The sequence below is a fragment of the Terrapene carolina genome, unplaced genomic scaffold, assembly GCF_002925995.2.
Source record: "Terrapene carolina triunguis isolate 2854851 unplaced genomic scaffold, T_m_triunguis-2.0 Scaffold67, whole genome shotgun sequence".
Lineage (NCBI taxonomy): Eukaryota > Metazoa > Chordata > Testudines > Emydidae > Terrapene > Terrapene triunguis.
The window spans coordinates 3259213-3280242 of NW_020664418.1; the positions used below are offsets into that span (position 1 = coordinate 3259213).

Sequence of the window (21030 nt, forward strand, 5' to 3'; positions counted from 1 at the left end):
ATCAGCATTTCAAAGTCTATCACACATTTGCTGGGTGAAACTGTTGGTTAGCTTATGAACCTTAACTTGTACAGCATGTCACCTTGTGACATATCGGCAAAACAGGCAACTCAATCTATGCATCCTTTGTACAGAAAGGAAAAAAGCTTACAAGATAGATCTTTTTCTTCTTTTGTATGACTGGTGTAGAGCAGCAACTACAATTTCACCTGAAGTTGATCAAGCCAAATGGCTACATCAGGAGAAGCGGAATTTATTGCAGTAATGCCTCCTTCATATTTATAAATTGGGCGAGACAGATGATATATCACGGTGCACTACTTCCTATTGCAGATGCAAGCATATTTAGAGGAGCTTAGCACAATACAGTTAACTGTGTTTTCTTCTTGATTCCCTTTGGAATAGTGTTTTCAGTCTTACAATGAAGTATTTAAATCGCTGAGAAATAGCTACTGCTACAATGTGTGTAGTACTGTAAACATGCAAGGTTCTACCACAATTTTAGAAGCCACAGCCATGTGAGGAGGAGAGAGAACATAAGAACAGCCATACTGGGTCAGACCAAAGGTCCATCTAGCCTAGTATCCTGTCTTCCGACAGTGGCCAATGCCAGATGCTTCAGAGAGAATGAACAGAACAGGTAATCATCAAGTGATCCATCCCCTGTTGCCCATTCCCAGCTTCTGGCAAACAGAGGCTAGGGACACCATCCCTGCCTATCTTAGCTAATAGCCGTTGATGGACATATCCTCCATGAGTTTATCTAGTTCTTTTTTGAATCCTGCTATTGCCTTGGCCTTCACAACATCCTTTGGCAAAGCGTTCCACAGGTTGACTATGCGTTGTGTGAAGAAATACTTCCTTTTGTTTGTTTTAAACCTGCTGCCTATTAAAGAGAGGGCATTACAGCAACGGGAGGTGTATTGCATGAGTGGCAGTTCCTGGAAGCATCCAGGGTTACTAAAGGAACCATGTGGTGTAACCTTTGAGGAGCCGCATCTAGCATATACTTCCTGGTGTCAGCACCAATCTTCTGCTGGACTGGTTAGACCATGGCCCTGCCTTCTCATGCCCAAGAGCATCTAGGCAAACATAAGCAGCAGGTTCTGGTTAGCCCTGTGCAGGCATGAAAGGAAGGGAAAGGGTTTCCTGAACCAACGTGCCCCCACCCACAGAATCTGGCCTTAAGTATTATAAACATATATAATGGTACTTTTTATTTACTTATAAAGGCACACTATCAAGTAGTTTAGGCCCAATGTTCTTCCTACTTAAAAGGGACACCAACAAACTGAATTCTAGTCTAGCTTACAAACATCAGTTAAAATAATTTCAGGTCTTATGTGTATTACAGTAGCGTGTACAGGCCCCAACTGAGATCAGGGCTGGCTCTGGCTTTTTGGCCGCCCCAAGCAAAAAAAACAAAAACAAAAAACGGGGCGGCCAGAACGGCAAAGCAAAAAAACAAACAAACCTGCGGCGCGGCCGGAGCGCGGTGCAGGGGGACCGGCTGGGGGGGGGAGGGAGAGGGAGCGGGCGGGAGAGAGAGAGAGAGAGAGAAGGGGGCGGCCAGAGCTACAGCAGGGGCGCTGCCACGCGGCCCCTCCCGCTGCGCCGCCTCCTGCCACCTGCCACGAGGACTCCGCTCTGGTCGGCAGGGAGGGAAGGAAGAGGACTGCCCTGCAGGGCGCTCTGGTTCTCCGCGCCGCCGCCCCCTACAGGGCAGCCAGAGCGGAACAAAACAAACAAACAAACAAACAAAAAAAGCGGCCGTGCCGCCCTAGGATTGGGCAGCACAGCGCCTCGAACAATCTGCCGCCCCAAGCACCCGCTTGCTCAGCTGGTGCCTGGAGCTGGCCCTGACTGAGATGAGAACCCAATTAAGCTAGAACTGTATAAACTCATACTAAGAGACAGTCCCTCCCCCCAAAGAGTTTACGGTTTTAATAGACATGACAAATAAAGGGTGGGAAAAAGAAAGAATTATCATCTCCATTTTACAGACAGGTAAATCAACCTCTAAGAGGTCAGTTTAAAAAAAATGAGGCATGCGTTCCACAAATAATAATGGACCTGATTTTCCTTCTTCACACCAGTATATGTCAGGAGTAACATCACTGAATTCAGAGGAAAATGGGGCTTGTGGTTAAAGCATTAGACTGGGACTAAAGCAATGTGGTTTTAATTTCTGGCTGCGACAGCCTTCCTGTGTGCCATTATTATTAACAAAAAATTATTATTAACAAAAAAATGCCTTTAAATAAAGCCTTAAAGGCAAAAGTAACAATAACCTAACAAACACCAAAGTCAGCAGAGAATCAAAAGCAATCCAAAAAGGTATTACAAAAAGGGGAGATTAAAGCTATTAAGTATCTATTTTAAAAAAATCTGTATTGCAAACCTAGTTTATTACAATTTTAGAGTTCCATGTGGCATTCTGTGCACACCAAACAATTCCCATCAACTTCAATGGGAGTTTTGAGTGCACAAAGAATACTGGCTGGGGTCTTTACAAGGTTTTCTTCATAGATAAACTTAGAGATGAAACAGTTATTCTGATGAAGTCAGCATTCTGAGTGTGCTGATCACTATGCAAAAAGTCCACTGCAGGCTGGATCTCAAAATCTTTAGGGGAATAAAGCCATCAAGTGATTGTCATTTTGTACCCCAAACGAGAGAGAAGACTGGAAATTAAAATAAAGACATCGCTTGAATGATCTTAACTATAGGTTTGTCTACATGGCTCCACCATGCAGACTATGGGGGTGTGAGCTGCAGAACACCATAAACTATTGGGTATATCTGCCCTCTGTAGACCCTGCTAGCATAAACTAAAAGATACCTAGTTCACCTTAACACAGTCCCACTTCAACCAGGACTACATTAACTTGATGTAAGTACCTTTCAGTTCACCCTAGCAGGGTAGCCAAAGGGTCTTTTACCCTCGGTGAAATAGGGAAACTGCCTTTCTCTAGCATGCAAAGACTGTTCTGGCAGACTGGGCAAAGGAAATTAATTTGTGATTCAACAGCCATGAAAGGCGGTTCAGCAACATGCTGTGGGGTACGGAGAGTATGACCAAGCACTGAAGATGTCCCGGTCACCCACTGCAGCTAAGGAAGTCCCCAGCCGTAACGATTCTTCGTGCCGCTGGAATCTGGCTTCTGTGGCAGAGAGAGTGGGACTGCCTCTGTGCAACGGCTTTCTCACTCAAAAATTTCCTGCACAGGTTTTCTCGCAACTCTCATCCCATTAACATAATTTTATCAAACCTTATCATCAATAACATTATATCATTAATCCAAGTCCTGCGGCGATGGGGGCGTAGCAAGTGACAGGTGGAAATGACCACTGGCAGTTGTAGCCACAATCCTGCACGTAGGCGACCTTGGGATCAGTGGCCATTCAGCTCCGTCCCTGGGGCAGCGGAAAAGTTCGGCAGCATCCTAGGCGACTGAGCAGTGCTTTCTAGGATAGTGATTATTGACAAAAGTGATTATTGACACAACTAAATCAATGTTGGGGCCAAAAAAAAAAAAAAAAAAAAAGGTGCATCAGGATTGGTTTGATGAGAACAATGAGAACATTTCCAAACTCCTAAGTGACATGCATAAAGCATTTATTGAATAGCAAAATGAATTTACTTCCATCTCAAAGAAAGATTAGTTTAAGTACCTACAGAACAAGGTCCAGTCTGAACTGAGGAGAATGCAGGGTGCGTTGTGGGAGAGGAAAGCTGCAGAAGTTCAGCATTATGCAGATACAAAAAAGCAAAGATGTTCTTTGACTCTCTCAAAGCAGTCTACGGACCATCTAAAACTGGCACAGCCCCCTTGAAGTCGGCAGATGGCACAACCCTCATCAAAGACAAGGAGGGAATTGTACAGAGATGGGCTGAGCACTTCAATAGTCTACTCAATAGACCATGCACAGTTGATCAGCATGTCCTTAATCATTTACCCAAGAAACCCTCAACCTCCCTCCATCAGTTGAAGAAATTGTGAAAGCCATCTAACAACTGAACTCTGGCAAAGCCTCTGGAAAGGATCGTATTCCAGCAGAACTGTATAAAGTAGCAGGCCCCAAGGCCATCGAGGTGTTTCATGACATCTTGAGTAGCATCTGGGAGGAAGAAGAAATGCCACAAGACTTCAAAGATGTTATTATTGTATCACTGTTACAAAAGAAAGGCAGCAAAGCTGACTGCGGAAACTATAGAGGCATTGCTCTCCTCTGTACAGCAGTGAAAATACTACCTCACATTCTATTGAACAGACTCATTGCAAACATATCTGAGGAGAATCTGCCAGAAGTGCAGTGTGGTTTCAGACCAGGTTGTAGTACTATGGACATGATCTTTGTCGTAGGGCAGGTCCAGGAAAAATGCTTAGAGCAGAACATGGACCTGTATGCAGTTTTCAGTGACTTGACCAAAGCTTTAGATACAGTCAACAGAAAGGGTCTATGGGCTATTCAGCATAAACTGGGCTGCCCAAGAACATTCATATAAATCATCTGTCTGTTCCATGACTACATGACAGTGCAAGTGCTCACCAGTGGTGACTTTTCTGGTGTGTTCGGAATCTTGAATGGAGTGAAGTAAGGCTGCATACTTGCTCCAGTGCTGTTCAACTTGTTCTTTGCTTGTGTTCTCAGCCATGCAACAAGGGACTTGGATCAGGGGATATACATCTGCTATCGACTCGATGGTTCCCTCTTTGATCTTCAAAGACTCAATGCTAAGACCAAGACACTGGAGAGACTTCTCGGCGAGGCACTTTTTGCAGATGACTGCCTTGATGGCTCATAGACATGATGACCTTCAGGTCATCGTTGATAGATTTTCTGAAGCATCCCAGATCTTTGGCCTCGCCATCAGTCTCAGGAAGACAGAGGTCTTGTTCCACCCAGCACCTCATTCCAATGCCAGCCATCTTCATCCAAGGCACACAGCTGAAAAATATGGATCAGTTCAAGTATTTGGGCAGTACCATCTCAAGTGATGGTTCCCTTGATAAGGAAATTTCCTCCAGAATTAGTAAAGCCAGCCGGCCCTTGGCAGACTCCGAACAAAAGTCCTTAACCAACACAACATTTGTCGCGCCACCAAATTGAAGATCTATAGTGCAGTGGTTCTAACATCTTTCCTGTATGGATCTGAAACGTGGACTCTTTATAGCTGTCACATTAAACAGCTTGAGCAATTCACATGCATTCCCTCCACTCAATAATGAGCATTCGCTGGCAGGACAGAGTGACCAATATTAAGGTCTTTGAAAGAGCAAACACAACCAGCATTGAGGAAATATTACTGAGAGCACAGCTTAAGGGGACCGGACACGTCATCAGAATGGAAGACCACCATCTTCCAAAACAGATCTGAGTCAGAGCAAAAGAAAGAAGGGTCGTCCATATAAGTGCTTCAAAGATTACTCCTGGGGGAATTCTGCGCTATTGCGTGCATAATTAATGAGCTAGGAAAGAGAAAGAGCCTCCCTTCTTAGCAGCGCCTGTCAAGCCAGGTCAGGAGACAGGGGCTCTGGGGAGACAGATAGTGTGGGGTGCTGGGGGGGGGGTGTCATCAGACAGGGGCTGATGGGGGGGGAGGACAGACTGGGGCAGGTGCTGAATGGGAGTGGAGGCACAGGGCCACGGGGGGAGGGAGGTGCAGGGCCACATGGTGATGGGGAAGAGGTGCAGAGCTACATAGGGACAGGGGAGTGGCTAGGTGGGGGCACAGAAACACATGGAGATGGGGGAGGGTACAGAGCCACATAGGGACAGGGGAAGGGAATGCTGGGCCACATGGGGATGGGGGAGTGGGTGTCTGAGTGGGGATGGAGACACATGTGGAGGGGGGTGCAAGGACACATGGGGGCAGGGGCAGATGTGCCTGACTGAAGGGGAGAGGTTAGGGGTCAGCCAGGGTCTGCATGGAGGAAGCTCCCTAACAATCCCTCCCTACCCCCCAAAAAAACCTGTTCCATACTTTTTCCATCCATACCCAACAACCCTCCAAGTTCACACCCAGGCTCCTTCCCAGCAATTTACTTCCCTCTCCCTCAGCTTCTCCATTACCCCTGACTCCCCCAAGCCTTTGCACTGCTTCTGAAGGGTGCGGGAAACACGGTTCTGTAGTGTAGTTTAAATGAATTATTACTCAGAGTTCTGTATTAATATGCCTAGTAAGGAATCTATTTGTCAAAAAAATTTCCTGTATCTTTTTTGTTTTCTGTATTGTTACAAACATACTTGCTGACAGGTATTTTGAAATAAATGACCAAAAATAATTGAAACTGGTATGATTATATTGTGTTATTTTGACAAATAAAATATGCAGAATTTAAAAATATTGTGTGCAGAAATTTTAATTTTTGGCACAGAATTCCCCTAAGAGTAAAAGATAATCTGAAGAACAGTCTCCAATGGGCTGGCATCAATCCCAAAGAATTTGAGCAAATGGCTCAGAATAGGACTCACTGACTCTGACAAGATCAGCATGTAACAGGTTTGAGCAGAATCGACAAATTCATCTCCAGGCTGCACATGAAAAGTGCCACACAGCTGCATCATCAAACATCATAAATACAGATTTCCCATGCCCTCAGTGTGGTCGACTATGCATCAGGGTTCAGACTTCGGAGTCATATGCATAGCCATAGATGAGAACTGTGACAATATCATAATTGTCAGCGATGGACTACCAACAGCAGGGTCTACATGAGGTAGTTACAGTGCAACATTGCAATTCACACCCCCATAGTCTACAAGGTGTTGTAAGTTAAAAGTGGAGGTAAGTGAGCAGAGAATTTCATAGAAGCGATTGTGAAAGGACAGAAAACAAGGACAAACTGGGGCTGCCCCACCTAGAAGCAGATCGACTTGAAAGAATACCTTTTTAAAAGCTCTAGAAAATATATGGGGCCAAATCCATGCTCTATATAACTCCACTGACTTCAGTGGAGTTGCACCAGAGATAAATTAGTGTCTGAAACTCTTCAATGAAAATAAAACTTATTTGCACAGTGAAAACCTTAACAGCTGTTGCCCGCTACTTTCTAACACTGGGAGATATACTCCCAACTAGTGCTCCTTGTGAGGGATCTGTATCTAGTGACGGCGTCTCCAATCACTGCTAGGATGACTTTATATACAATAGAAAGGCAGACCTTCTGTGATAACACTGTTTCCAAGCAATGCTACTAATGCAGAAAGATAGCGTGCAGACACTGGAAACTTAGGAAAGACTGGCTCATGCATGACTTGTCCTTGCCCATGAACTTAGTGAGATGGTATCTATAGATCCCTCTTTGGCTGTTTATTGACCTTTGTTTATTTCAGTCTTCCTCCATTATGGGGTCCTTTTGTCCATGTTAATTTCTTCTGTTATAGTGGTGGTTAAGGAAGTGTTTGAGAGAAGAGGAAGCTGTGTTTTACTTAGTAAGCAAGACATATTTGCCTCTTTGTATAAGTTCTTGTCAAACTAATTCGATCTACAAATTACCTCTCTTAAAAGTTGATAACTAGCTTTAAATGGAAGGAGAGGAAGGGAAGCATAGAGGGCTGTAAAGCAATTTTGCATTATTGATGCATCCTTCAGGAAGGACAGTCTTGTTAACACATGAGACTGGGAGCCACAAGATTTGAGTCCTATCCTTTACTCTACACTACAGATTTCCTGTATGACTAGATAAATCACTTCACCTGTCAGTTTCCTCAGTTTGAAATGGGAAGAATATTATTTACTACTTATGGTGCCTCACAGGAGGTGTGGTGAGAATTTCACTCTTTACTGTTGGTAAAGCACTTTGAGATCTTTGAAAGAAAAGCACTAGAGAAGTGCAAAGTGTTATTATTACACTTACATCACCAGTCTTTGAGTGATTTTACCATTGTCTTTTAGGTTATTAGGTGATTACCACTACCACTTATGTTGGCAAAACTTATGTCACTCAGGGGTGTGAACAAAACACTGCCTGATTGATATAAGTTTTGCAAGCATAAGCACTCATGTGCACAGCACTATGTTGGCGGGACAGTTTCTCCTGCTGACATAGCTACCACTGCTCATTTAGGTGTTTTTATTATGTCAACAGGAGCGCTCTCTCCGATCGGCATAGAGCAGCTACACGAGCAATCTTACAGCATCGATACAGCTGCATTGGTACAGCTGTGCCACTTTAAGTTTGCTAGTGTAGACATAGCTTTGGTTGTCACTGGTGCTGGACCTTGCTCTCCCTCGATTTTCCTCCCTCCCGGCTTTTAAACTGAAAACATTTTTTTCAAAAGTTTAATTACGACCACGATGGTGGGGTCCCCCATAGTCTTATATTCTCCATCTCCCTTTCTCTACAGTATATATTTTATTCTTTCTATTATGTACCTTCTCTACCTACTTATAGTTTATATGGGTGGTTTGTTTTAAATACTTTTAAAAATGTATTTCTGAATTAATGTAGTTTTCTGAATGATGGAAGTTGCTTTATACATATTTTTAATCAATATACCAACTTGCTGCACTGGCAGGAAGAGTAGGAAAGGCGGCATGAAAAATCATAGGCCTTTGTCACCAATAGTATCAATGAGACACAAGTACTAAAAAGCATACAAAAGAGGATTGGTGGGGCACAGGATATTTTAAATCAGCATGGAAAGAAATAGGCCTGATGTGGAGGGGGCAATCCAGGTACCCACTCTTTTGGTCAAGATATACAATGAGGTTCTGACCATATGGATGTTAAAGAATCTATTGCACACATAAGCGCTGACTCCATGGGTGTTCCAGGGCTGCAGCACCCACATTAAAAAATATGGTGGGTGCTGAGCACCCACCAGCATCCAGTGCCCCACCTCCCCACAGTGCCTCCCGCCCACCAGCTGCCCCTCCGATCAGCACCTTCCCTTCTCTCCCACTGCATCCCGCTCACTGCAGATCAGCTGTTCCGTGCCGTGCAGGAAATACTGGGGAAGGAGGGGGGAGGAGCGAGGGCCAGGCATGCTCAGGGGAGGGGGCAGAACGGGGCAGGAAGAGGCAGGGTGGGGGTAGAGGCTTGGGGGAAGCGGTGGAGCAGGGTCGGGGCCTGTGGCAGAGCTGGGGTGTCAAGCACCCACCACCACATTAGAAAGGCAGCGCCTCTGATGGCACATTTAATAAGTTTAGAAGTGTTATCTCCAGAAACCTGGCTAAATCAAGCTTGAATATTACATTCCATTTTCCTAAATTTTTCTTGTAGTTTCATCTGGATAATTTATCTTTTTCTGTCCTTATACTGTCCTAAACTGTTGTTTAGTGTTTCTATGCTCTGTTAGAAACCTCCTGGGTTTCACTCCAGAGAGGCTGCATGTTTTTGGGTAAAGTGATCCCTGTGTATAATTTCTGAAGCAGTGTGGGATCCTTTGGGGTGAAATGTGCTAGAGAAATTCAAGAGAAGTACCCATTTTGAAAAAGTGTCTCTCTCTCACTCTGCTTGCAGGTTTTGTTCTGGTCATTGGATTGGTAACTTTCTACCGTATAGGGCCCTACACCAACCTGTCCTGGTCTTGCTACCTGAACATTGGGGCCTGCCTCCTGGCCACACTGGCAGCCGCCATCCTCATATGGAACATCCTTCACAGGCGGGAGGACTGCATGGCGCCTCGGGTCATTGTCATTAGCCGTACCCTGACTGCTCACTTCCGCCGGGGGCTGGAGAATGACTATGTTGAGTCACCATGCTGAGAGCATGTGCTTAAAAAGGGAGAGTCCTCTGAGGAGACTTGCATTGGAATTGTTTTCTATAAGTATACATTGTAATTTAAAACTAAGTGTCGAAGGACATCACAAAGCTCACTTCTTTTGAAAAGAGGCCCTCAATTATTATTTGGATGGGCTCCATCTATCTATATATATGTATAATACACACACACATACATATATATATATATATATATATATATATATTTTATACAGCACCTCTCTTCCTCTACTGTACAATGGAAAAATATTAGGTTGTCAGCACAAGCATCCCGATAGAACTTTACAGCCATATGCCAGGAGTTTTCAACTGTGGCAGAGACAGAGTGAGTTTGGTCAGGGTACTGAAAGTGGGAAAAGGGCAACCTACTACTTTAAATTCTTCCCTTATTTTGAATGAAGTTATCCTGCTCCCTAATAATAATGCAACAAGCTCAAGGGCTCAGCTGTGTTCAGAAGCCTCCTTTGGACCCAATAGATAAACAGTCTGACAGAGCAGGAAATTTGTCATGGGTGTCAAAATTTACAAAAGCATAGTTTGGGCTTAGGTAATGTTTCCTTTAAGGTGAGCCTGACCTACCCGATTGTTAGGAACATCTAATTTGGCTGTAACATGTCTTCCACACTGAAGCATGGAACACAATCTATAACCCCAGAAGCAAGTAATATAATTCTAGCCATTTGTAAATTATAGGAGTGTAAAAAAATTAGTGTGTGTGTTTTCAGACACTGTTTTCTCCTTAAAAACAGAGACTTTGGGAGTGTTTAAGTTAATTTTGCAGGCAGCTAGAGGTGCCATTAACACTGAAAGAGAGGTACACAGCTAAAACTCCCTACCCACTGTGCTGAAAGTGCACTCCATTGTTTACACTGTGGGTTAATATCTATGGGAACAGGTTTTACCACGACCTCCCCATACCCCCAAATATACTATTAATTTATTTTGTCAGAAATGGCTACTATGAATGAATATACTAAATTCTCTTTTCCCACAAAGTGTTCAGACTTGGCATGCAATTTTCAAACTTGGGTGCCTAAGTCAGCATGTTCATTCTGCACATACTGGCACACTGGCACCTAAAGCAGATACTTGGGAGCATAATTGCCTCACAAATGCAAATCAGAGCACCCAAATTTGAAAACTGGGCATTTAAGAATTGATCCTTGCAGGTCAGACCCCTCAGTGCCAAATAAATTGGTGGGACCTGAAAGTATTCAGCACCTTGCAAGATCAGACCTCTAGTGCATAAGTGTGATGCTATACAGCATGATGGCTCATGTCAACAATGTGCATGTAGTATCAGGCAGCAAACCAGCAAGCCAAAAACTACACTGCAGAAGTCCCTAAATACAAGAGTTAGAAAAGGACAAGCAGCAATGAGAAATGTTTTTAAAACTTCCAGTATAAGATGTTACCTTGATCATACTCACTGATAAGACTGAATGACTATGAGCTGCGAACATTATAAAATCTCTCTCTGAGGCTGTTATGCTGCTCCCAGCTGAATTCTCTGCTTTTCATCTTTGTCACTGTCTCCTTTATATTTTGCTTCACTTTGTTAAAAAGTGGTCATCAAGTGGCTCTTGAGTTCTATTCTGCACCCAAATTCTCACGTAATAAGGAATGCAGCCCCAGTTGCCACTCTGCACGATGCCCAAAGTCAGTAGCGCTCTACAGAGCTTGATGCTCTAGAACCAAGGACTTCTAGAATTCAGCCCCCCACAATACATTGCTCTAGAGAGCAGAGTTCTATAAAGCTGATAAGAAGTTTTTTCTTATACCAGTTTATAAAAACCAACGGAAGTTTGTTTCCATTTCCCTGACTTATTTTACAGAAAAGCAAGGTATTTTCTAAAAATAATTGTGCTATAATTACAGTTTTTAAAAATAAAGTATTGGAATATTTAAGACATATTATTTCAGCTAATATTGCAATATCTATATTATAATATGTATATTAAAATTTAAAAGTCACCTATGTGGTCAGTAACATTGTAATACTTGGTATTACTGTGTTTATTTTAAATGTATAAATAAAGTGGTGAATGTTCAATTCCCTTTAGATGATGTACTTTGTATTTGAATGGCAAATAATAAGATCAATCATTATTAATCATGTTTTATCTGTTTAACAAAAGAGAATCCACATGGCCAGAATGTTTTATTTGCAAATCTGTCCTTGAAAAGTGATGGCTATCCTTCTGTAACATTTGAAAACTAATTATTTTCATCAGTGGTGCACTGTGATAACAAGTGACAAGGTGTGCGTTTACCCCAGACATCTGACTCCATCAGGTGCACTGAAAGGCCCAAGGCCAGAGGCCAAGTGTTTTCAACAGACTAAGAAGTGTAGATGTTTAGTTAAGTCCTGACTTGTGCAGCTGTACAATATGCCTGAACAACTGCATCTTTCAGCACACATTAATATTTTCATAATGTCCATTTTGTAATGAATCATGATTCAGGTTAGATGTATTCAACATACCATAATATTATCTACCTATAGTAAGAAGGGAGCCTGAGACATAAGCCCTTGTATCCAAGACCTGGTGTGAGGCCTGAACAAAAGTAGTGGTCAAGCTTTGCTGATATAGAGCATAGTAGCAAAGTTAGCAGAGGTCAGGCTCTGCCTGCTTGCAAGCTCACAGAACCTGGCAAGAACAGGGCTGGTATTGCAAAAAACACACACATTCCTAAAAAAGGCTAGGCACAGGACACTCACACAAACACATTCCAGAAGGATGGTACCAGAACAACCCGACAGTCAATACGGTACAAACACTCCCCCGCCCCCAAAGATAACAAGAACACATTGACCGCTCTTAAAGATAAGGTCAGGATGACAGTGTGATGAATAGAGATGTTTTGATTGAGCCAACATATACAAGGTAATGGGTGGTAACAAGCCACATGAGGGGGCAGTAACTAACTATGTCAGAGGGGCAATATGTAACTTGTTTGTATCGGTGTATAAAATGGAGTCTCAGAGAGTGTGTCTTTAGCTGGCCTAGGGGACAGTGGAAAGTCCCGCCACTAATAAAATATGGAGATATACCTATCTCATAGAACTGGAAGGGACCTTGAAAGGTTATTGAGTCCCCTGCCTTCACTAGCAGGACCAAGTACTGTCCCTGAAATTTTTTTTTTTTTGCCCCAGATCCCTAAATGACCCCTCAAGGATTGAACTCACAACCCTGGGTTTAGCAGGCCAATGCTCAAACCACTGAGCTATCCCTCCCCCCTAACTGAGCTAGTCCATTGCAACAGGCATACATGTGTTAGTGTATAACCTACAACCATTGAGCCGGGGCATTAGGACCGTGCTTCGTTGACAAAAAACCTCACTGAGTGCCTTCATAACTTAGAAGTGTGATGGGTTGGGTCACAGAAACCCCCTTGGGGCTGCCAACTGATGTGCCAAGACTACTTCTGCCCCTGCTTTCCCTGCCCTCCCAGCTTGGGACTCCAGCACCCTCTCTTGTTGAGCCAGACATGCCAGTCTGCTCCAACACAGACCCAGGGTCTGAACCACATGCCCCAAAGCTGCAGACTTAACTGAAAGCAACTTAAGAAGTGTTCCTGTCTTTAACACTCAGATGCCCAACTCCCAATGGGGTCCAAACCCCAAATAAATCCATTTTACCCTGTATAAAGCTTATACAGGGTAAACTCATAAATTGTTCGCCCTCTAGAACACTGATAGAGAGATATGCACAGCTGTTTGCCCCACCCACCCAGGTATTAATACATACTCTGGGTTAATTAATAAGTAAAAAGTGATTTTATTAAATACAGAAAGTAGGATTTAAATGGTTCCAAGTAGTAACAGACAGAAAAAAGCGAATTGTGAACAAGTCTATGTCTATGTCTAATACAGTAATAAAACTGAATACAGATAAAATCTCACCCTCAGAGATGTTTCAATAAGTTTCTTTCACAGACTGGAAGCCTTCCTAGTCTGGGCACAATCCTTTCCCTGGTATAGCCCTTGTTCCAGCTCAGGTAGCAGGTAGGAGATTTCTCATGATGGCCGCCCCCTTTGTTCTGTTCCACCCACTTATATAGCTTTGGCACAAGGCAGGAATCTTTTGTCTCTCTGGGTCCCCCCCCTTCTAAATGGAAAGACACCAGGTTAAAGATGGATTCCACTTCAGATGACATGATCACGTCACTGTAAAACTTCGTTACCCACTTGCCAGCACACACGTACACAGGAAGACTTACAAGTAAAACAGAGCCATTTACAGACAATTGTCCTGGTTAATAAGGAGCCATCAAGATTCCAAACCACCATTAATGGCCCACACTGCATAATTACAATAGGCCCTCAGAGTTATATTTCATATTTCTAATTTCAGATACAAGAGTGATACATTTATACAAATAGGATGACCACACTCAGTAGATTATAAGCTTTGTAATGATCCCTTACAAGAGACCTTTTGCATGAAGCATATTCCAGTTACATTATATTCATACTCATTAGCATATTTTCATAAAATCATATAGAGTGCAATGTCACAAACGGATCTTGTGGTCATTAGGCAGTTTGCTTGAGGTCTGCTGTGCCAGCTATCTATGCAGAGCTGGGTCAGCACACAGAGAGAACACACACGCAGTCAACATCTGACAACACTACCAATTAATAGCATTAAAATTAACATGAGCATGGGTACTAAGATGAGATGTCCAATATCATACAGTCATAGAAGTTCATTTGACTGCTGCTGACCATGCCAGGTACATCCCATCTGCTGTACTGCTAGATGCACTAGGTATGTCCTGACATTTCATTGTTCTCAGTGGATGACACCACCACGACAGGTATAGTACAAGACCAGCAAAGAAAAAGTTAATATAATACCTAAAGGGTAAAGGTTTCAACTTGTTTAGGACGACAGAGTGTGAATGAGGGTAAAGAGAAGGAGGAAAAATTGAAGAAGTCTAAAGGGAACAAAACTTCATATGATCTCAATATTTAGATCCCACCTTTTGATGAGTTTGATGGATTTGAAGGCCTCATCCATGTCCCCAATTGTTAGATAGAAGCTGAAGTTCAGCATAGCTTCACGGGTAGTTTTGTCACACTCTTCCAGACCAATGAAATCTCTCATGGGCCTTTTGGCAACCATTTGTGAGAGTTGTACTGAGCCAGATTCCACTTGTGCTTCTTTCTCGGCTTCTCCTGGCTGAAAGGAAAACTACCATCACTCAGGTGCCAAGCAGGCTTCAACACACTCCCTTGACCTACAGATACAGATTTCTACAAGATTTTAACCATATGACTACTTGAAGTCAATGACAAAACTCCCTTAAACTTAAATGGGAGGAGGGTCAAACTCTTACAGTTGTCAGAATAATTAATACTATACTACTTTTCAAAGTGCCTTTGAATATAGGAAGGAGTATTTCTAAAAATTACTAAAGCACATAAGTCATGAGGCTCAACATTTGTATTTCATCAGTTACAGATAAGAGGTTTGTACAGTATCCCAGAAGGAGCAGGAGTAACTATTACAGTTAAGGTTGCATTATAGTTTCTATAATAATCCCTACATTTCTGAACCTTTCAGGCTGAAAGTTTCTATGACTGGTCTCTGCCCAATGGTGAATTTATTTTTTAAGTTAACTATCCAGAACCTCTTATTTTTTACTCCTGTCTTCCCATTATTAGTACTCAGATTCACAACCATATTCCACAAAAATGGCAACTTTGGAGTCCCCGGAGCCTCAGTAAGATCTAAATTACAACTCCACTCAGAGCCACCACAGGGCAATTTAACTATTCTTCTGAACAAAACAAGAGATATCCCTTTGCTGTGTCACCAGCACCAAATAGTCTCTTTAGACTTTAAGAATTAACTTTTTACAAGCCAAACACAATGAAACATCTTGGTCTGAGCCACCGTGGATGCGGAACCATCCTCATTCTAACTAATTTAGGCAGTCTATTCAAGCCATTTTCACTGCCAGAGAAGTGTAGGGAAAAGCCATATGTTAATATTTAAGGGAGCTAATCTAAAAACTATGCCAGAGCACATTTAAAGCCACATATTAATGAATAAAACACCTGAAGTATTAGCCAGACTAAGTAATGCAAACCGCAGTGCAAATGAATGTTAGATACAATTTGGGGAATTCCTGGTTCAGGAGAGGCAAAGACATTGTTAGGTCGACTTACAGTCACCATAGTAATTACTGTGGTGGTTCATGTCCACACTACTCTCCTTCTGTCGGTGGTGTGCGCGTCCTCACCAGAAGCACTTCTACTTAAGAGGGGCAGTGTCGGGGGCTGAGAGCCCAGGCTCTCAACTCTGCCCGGCTGAAACCCCACCCCCCACGGGCTCTCCACGGGGAGCCAGGAGCCTCGGTGCAGCTAGGCTCCCTGCAGAGAACCGGGACCCCGCAGAGTGGGCAGTACCCAGGATCCCTGCAGGGAGTGGGGAGTCGGGTGGGTGCAGTCTGACTCAGAACGGGGAGCTGGGTTGGGACCGCCCTCCCAGCAGGGAGCCAGGTGGGCACAGCCTGGCTCAGAGCGGGGACACTGGGGGGGGGGGGCAGCCTGGCTGTAAGTAAAGCAGGCACAGCCTGGCTGGGAGTGAGGAGCTGGGACCCCAGGGGGGCAGTCCAGCTCAGAGCAGGGAGCCTGGGCAGTAGCACATCTGGGAGCGGCAAGCCAGGAGTCCAGGGGGAAGCTGGGCTCCAGCTGGAGCCCCGCCACCTTCCCCAGGGTGACAGCCCAAGCTGTGAGCCGGGCTTTCTTGTGAATTTCACGGCTCCAACATGGAGTAAGCAAGTAACCTGCAGAGTCTACACAGACACAGTTGCCCTAACTACACCAACATAAGCCCTATGCCTTTCATGAAGGTGGTGTTATTATGGCGATGTAGCAGGGCACTTACATAGGTGGGAGCAAGACTATAGTCTGGACCCTGACATAATTTGGTCGATGTAAGCTGCCTTACGTCAACCTAACTCTGTAGTGTAGACCAGATCTAAGACAGGTTTGTTGTGTCAAATGGACTTTTCCATGTTTAAAATAGTCACAAGACTAGGATATGTTTACTGTGTCAGTAAATAAATAACAAGTAATTCAGCCTTTAAAAGAAATGTACTGATTGAAAAAAAAAAATGGAGGGGGAAAGAGGCAGATGAATGAAGACTGTGGAAGGGGGCAGTTATAGATACTTACAACAGGCTTATAGACACATCCTCTCCGAAACAACAACTAATGGCAGCAAAAAACAATACAGAAGGAGAAAGAGAGAGGTAAAAATTAAAGTAAAAGATAAACAGAGCATGAAGAAAAACATGCATAAGGTGGAATTGGAATGTAGCAGCTCTTTTTTTCAATCTTGCAATTTATGGAAAGGGAAAACAAAATTAGATGCAATCCAGATAAAAGCCAGTTCTGCTTGGAAAGGTTCTATTCTATTCTATTTATTAGAAACAGGTTTGGGTTGCAAAGTTCTGGCTCTAAATTCCCCAAAGTTTGAGACAATCCAGATGTAGGTTTCTTGTGTAGTCTCTTTTCTTAAGAGATTAGGAGCTAACCACAAAGTTTGGATCCACATTCAAACTTACCAAAAGTTACAGGGTGGTTGAGTGTAACTTGCACCAATTAGGCATTCAATGGTAGTGGAAGATGAGTGTAACTTATACCCATTTGGTATTTAGTGGGGACTAAATTCAGTCCTGATGTAAGTAGGTTGCAGCTCCTATTGAAGTTAATAGGAACTGCACCTACTTATGCCAGAGTTAAATTTTACACCCAAGAGTATCAGGGATGGTAAAGGCATAAATTAAAGTAGAAACGGGATTATTTTACACTTTTGTTAGTTGGTTTTCCTGATAACTGCTCCATCTCTTTTGCTTGTATATCACTCACCTTTTGCACATCCATGGAATGCCAGATTAGTTCAATTTACATTACATTGTCAATACATCCATTTTATTACTACCTTTGGGTATGACCATACTGTGATAAAAGACCCAAGGACTCGGGCTCACAAGGCTAAGGCTGCAGGCTTCAAGAACCTGCAAAGGGGGAGGGTCTCAGAGCCCAGGCTCCAGCCTGAGCCTGAATATCTACAATGCAATTTTTAGTCTTGCAGCCTGAGCCCCGTGAGCCTGAGTCAACTGACCTGAGCTCTGAGATTTCGGGTCACATTTTTTTTTATTGCAGTGTAGAAATATCCTTTGTCACAACTTTCACTGGCGCTGCACCTACTTACTCCAAGCTCCATTTGGCTGTATCTGGCCTCAAGTGCAAAGAAAGGTGTCAGCATGTGGTTGTGGCAGAAGTAGAAAAGGATGTCCTCTTTGTGATCTCTCACCTTTTTTGCAAAGTAATAATGTGGCACCTCGATGCCCAGAAGAGCCTGGTAGGTTGAAGGCAACGGGAAGCTGTCCTGAAGCAAAAGGCCATGCTCTTCAGTACTGAAGAATGATATAATCAAAACATCCGGCTGGAAGGGGAAATAAAATATTGTTTTGTTTTTATTTTCCATTTTCAATTGGCAGAGTCTTCACTTGAACAAAAACACCACACAAACACCTGCTGGTGAGGGCAGAGCAACAGGCTTCCTCCCTACAGTAAGTGGCCAGCAAGTCATTCTACACTTTAAACTATGTTTGCATTGGGCCAGTCACCTCTGCCTCTCAGGAACCAGCCTCCCCATCCCTGAAGAGGGAAGCCCCGGTAGCACACTCCTGCTCTGGAAGTCTCTGTTTTAAAGACCCAACATAGGCATAAAGAAACACTCACAACTGCTTTTAAGTTATTTTTAATCCAGCATCATTCCTAGTGCCATTTTAAAAGCTCAAACAAAGTGTTTCACTACAGACATTCTTTTCTATGGGTATGTCTACACCGCCGACATTAAAAAGCTGCCACTTTAATGTGGCTGTGTTGTCACGGCTCCAGCTCTCCCAGTGCTGTAATAAAACCATCTCCACGAGGGGAATAGCTACCAGCACTATCTACACTGCCACTTTACAGTGTTGAAACTTGCATTGCTCAGCGGGGTGTTTTTTCAAGTGTAGACAAGTTTTTCAGTGTAGACAAGGCCTAAGGCTTTAGTTGTCATTCAGCAACCAAAACATAGATGACTACTATTTAACCTTCTGTGTGCATAACAATATCCCTGGAGGTCAGTAACCCTCCCTGTAGGTTTGAAGAACAATATTTGTTAGTTTACTATTGCTGCTCAGCAGTAGCAGGAGCTCACAGATTGTTTTGGGTTATCACACCAATATCAGAGTTATTTGCTAATTCAGCAAAGCACTTAAGCACACACTTAACTTGAAGCATCTAGTCCCAACTGAAGTCAGTGGAACCGCTCACAAGTTTAATATTAAGCACAAGTTTAAGTGCTTTGCTGAATAGAGGGTCTCAAACTAAAAATTGTTTGACCCTTTTCTGCTTCTTTATGTTTAAAGACCCAAAATTATTTAAATGCTAAACATTTTGTTCTGCTTCTTCTTCATATTAGAAATATCAAGTCTTTATTTCCTTCTCCACTTCAAAAAAAAATGTAAAAAAAGCAGATAAGAGCCATTTCTGGGAAGTGCAATAAAGAGGTATAAAGGCTATCTCAAAGAAGCAATATAGAGGAAAGACTTCTTTTTTTTTTGGTACTTTGCAGTTCAACTTTAACTGAAGGGTCTTTATCATTCTAAGTAAACATATCTTGTTACTAGAGAGGGGCCCAAGAGACAAAATTTGGATCCATATTTCAAAATGGAATGGTGTTTCAGATCTGGGATTTTGGGTTTGATCCACTGATAAACAGACCTCACTTGCACAATTCTAATCCAGATCCAAGCTTGGATTTTGAATATTTCCAAATTTCAGATATTGGTTCAGGCCCACATCTACCTGCGACACTGAGATTTGGGTTCCTTCATAGAGTTATGTCCCTTCCTCTCTTACTTTGTAACTTGCAGTGTTTTTCATGTTTTTTCTCAGCTATATATACTTATGGGGGAAAACCCCCACAGATGAGCAATGAAGAGCAGCATTAGAGCCTTCTGCAAACCCTCCAGAAAAGCCCCAATGATCTCATGATGAAAATCAATATCTTTGAGTTTCTGTGGGAATAAACAAAACTAAAACACCCTGGGCTGTTTGTTACTGATTTGAGCTTACAAAAACCACAATATGAGTGCTCTAGGTAGTTTCAGGAAAAACATTTTGAACTAGCCTCCTGCTCATAAGATTTTCCTATTTTCTTACCACGAGTTCTAATATTTTCAGCATGAAACCCCCTGCTAACAACAAAATGTATTATGACCAATAGAAGTCACAAGTACCAGACTCTTAAAAGTTTGTTTGGCTGCTACCTTCTGTGCACCTGATCACAGTATCAACACAGATAATTTAGTGAAGGCCAGAACCAATAGTTTATTACTGGGATAAAAACAAATCAGAGCAGAGCAAGAGAAAAAAAACATACTGTGCTTTCTGAGCTCTCTGTCTGCCGCTGCTGCTTGTCTGGAAACTGCAGGCTTGGTTCAAGGACTGCTTCACATACGAAAAGTCTTGGTTCACCATGGTCCCAAAAGTGGCTAACAGGGATGCGATCTTGCAGTTCTGGATACTCAGTGACACTCCTGCAAAATCAAATGGAGGACAAACATGTAAAGACAGGTGGAACATGTCCCGGGCTGCTTATTCAATTCATTAACATAAATAAGGGATGAAACATACCATGGGATAGCCCCAAAATGATCATCCTATATATAATATAAATGTTTAAAATTTCCTAAAAGTGCAGTCAAGGTACAATAAACTATCATAATAAATACAAATATTCATTGTATTAGGTTCAACCTCATAATAGCAATGCAAAGAGTTCCAGGTTTGACACATTACTCAAGTATTTATAGCTTGCCCAACACCTTCATATCACATGTCCTCTTATGTATTTTATTTCACAACACATTTATAGAATCCCCTGGGAAAGATGTATAATATTCACTCCTGGTGTTTTTTCTTTAGGAGTACTGGGTTACTAGCTGTCAAGGCTGAATCCCCACTCTGTTACTCCGAGTGCAGAAGTGGGGCCCGCAAGGATTTTAAAAATTAATACTTGCCACTCCAGGCTTGTATTAAACTCCCAAGGTTACACCTTTTCTCTGACCTTGGCTTGGTAAACGCTGCCACCACCCAAATGCAACAAAAGTCCCTTTGAACCCAAGAAGGAGCACTTGGGAATACCTCCCTGTGGAGTGCCCTCAAGCCCTTTCACACACACACACACACACACACACACACACACACACACACACACAC

General features: G+C 42.9%; 2 protein-coding genes across 2 annotated transcripts in view; one reads left to right on the forward strand and one right to left on the reverse strand.

Moving 5' to 3' along the window:
* Positions 1 to 9806, forward strand: part of TMEM204 (transmembrane protein 204) — a 34136-nt gene extending 24330 nt beyond the window's left edge. The window contains exon 3 of the mRNA XM_024219012.1: positions 9474 to 9806. Coding sequence (XP_024074780.1) covers positions 9474 to 9718 — 245 coding nt within the window. The 3' untranslated portion in view covers positions 9719 to 9806. The remainder of the gene's footprint in view (positions 1 to 9473) is intronic.
* The window catches only part of IFT140 (intraflagellar transport 140), a 230836-nt gene that overhangs the window by 61535 nt on the left and 148271 nt on the right, over positions 1 to 21030 (reverse strand). Inside the window, exons 16-18 of the mRNA XM_024219009.2 lie at positions 20192 to 20348; positions 18071 to 18202; positions 14724 to 14923 (exon numbers count right to left, since the gene is read on the reverse strand). Of these exons, the coding sequence (XP_024074777.1) occupies positions 14724 to 14923; positions 18071 to 18202; positions 20192 to 20348 (489 nt within the window). The remainder of the gene's footprint in view (positions 1 to 14723; positions 14924 to 18070; positions 18203 to 20191; positions 20349 to 21030) is intronic.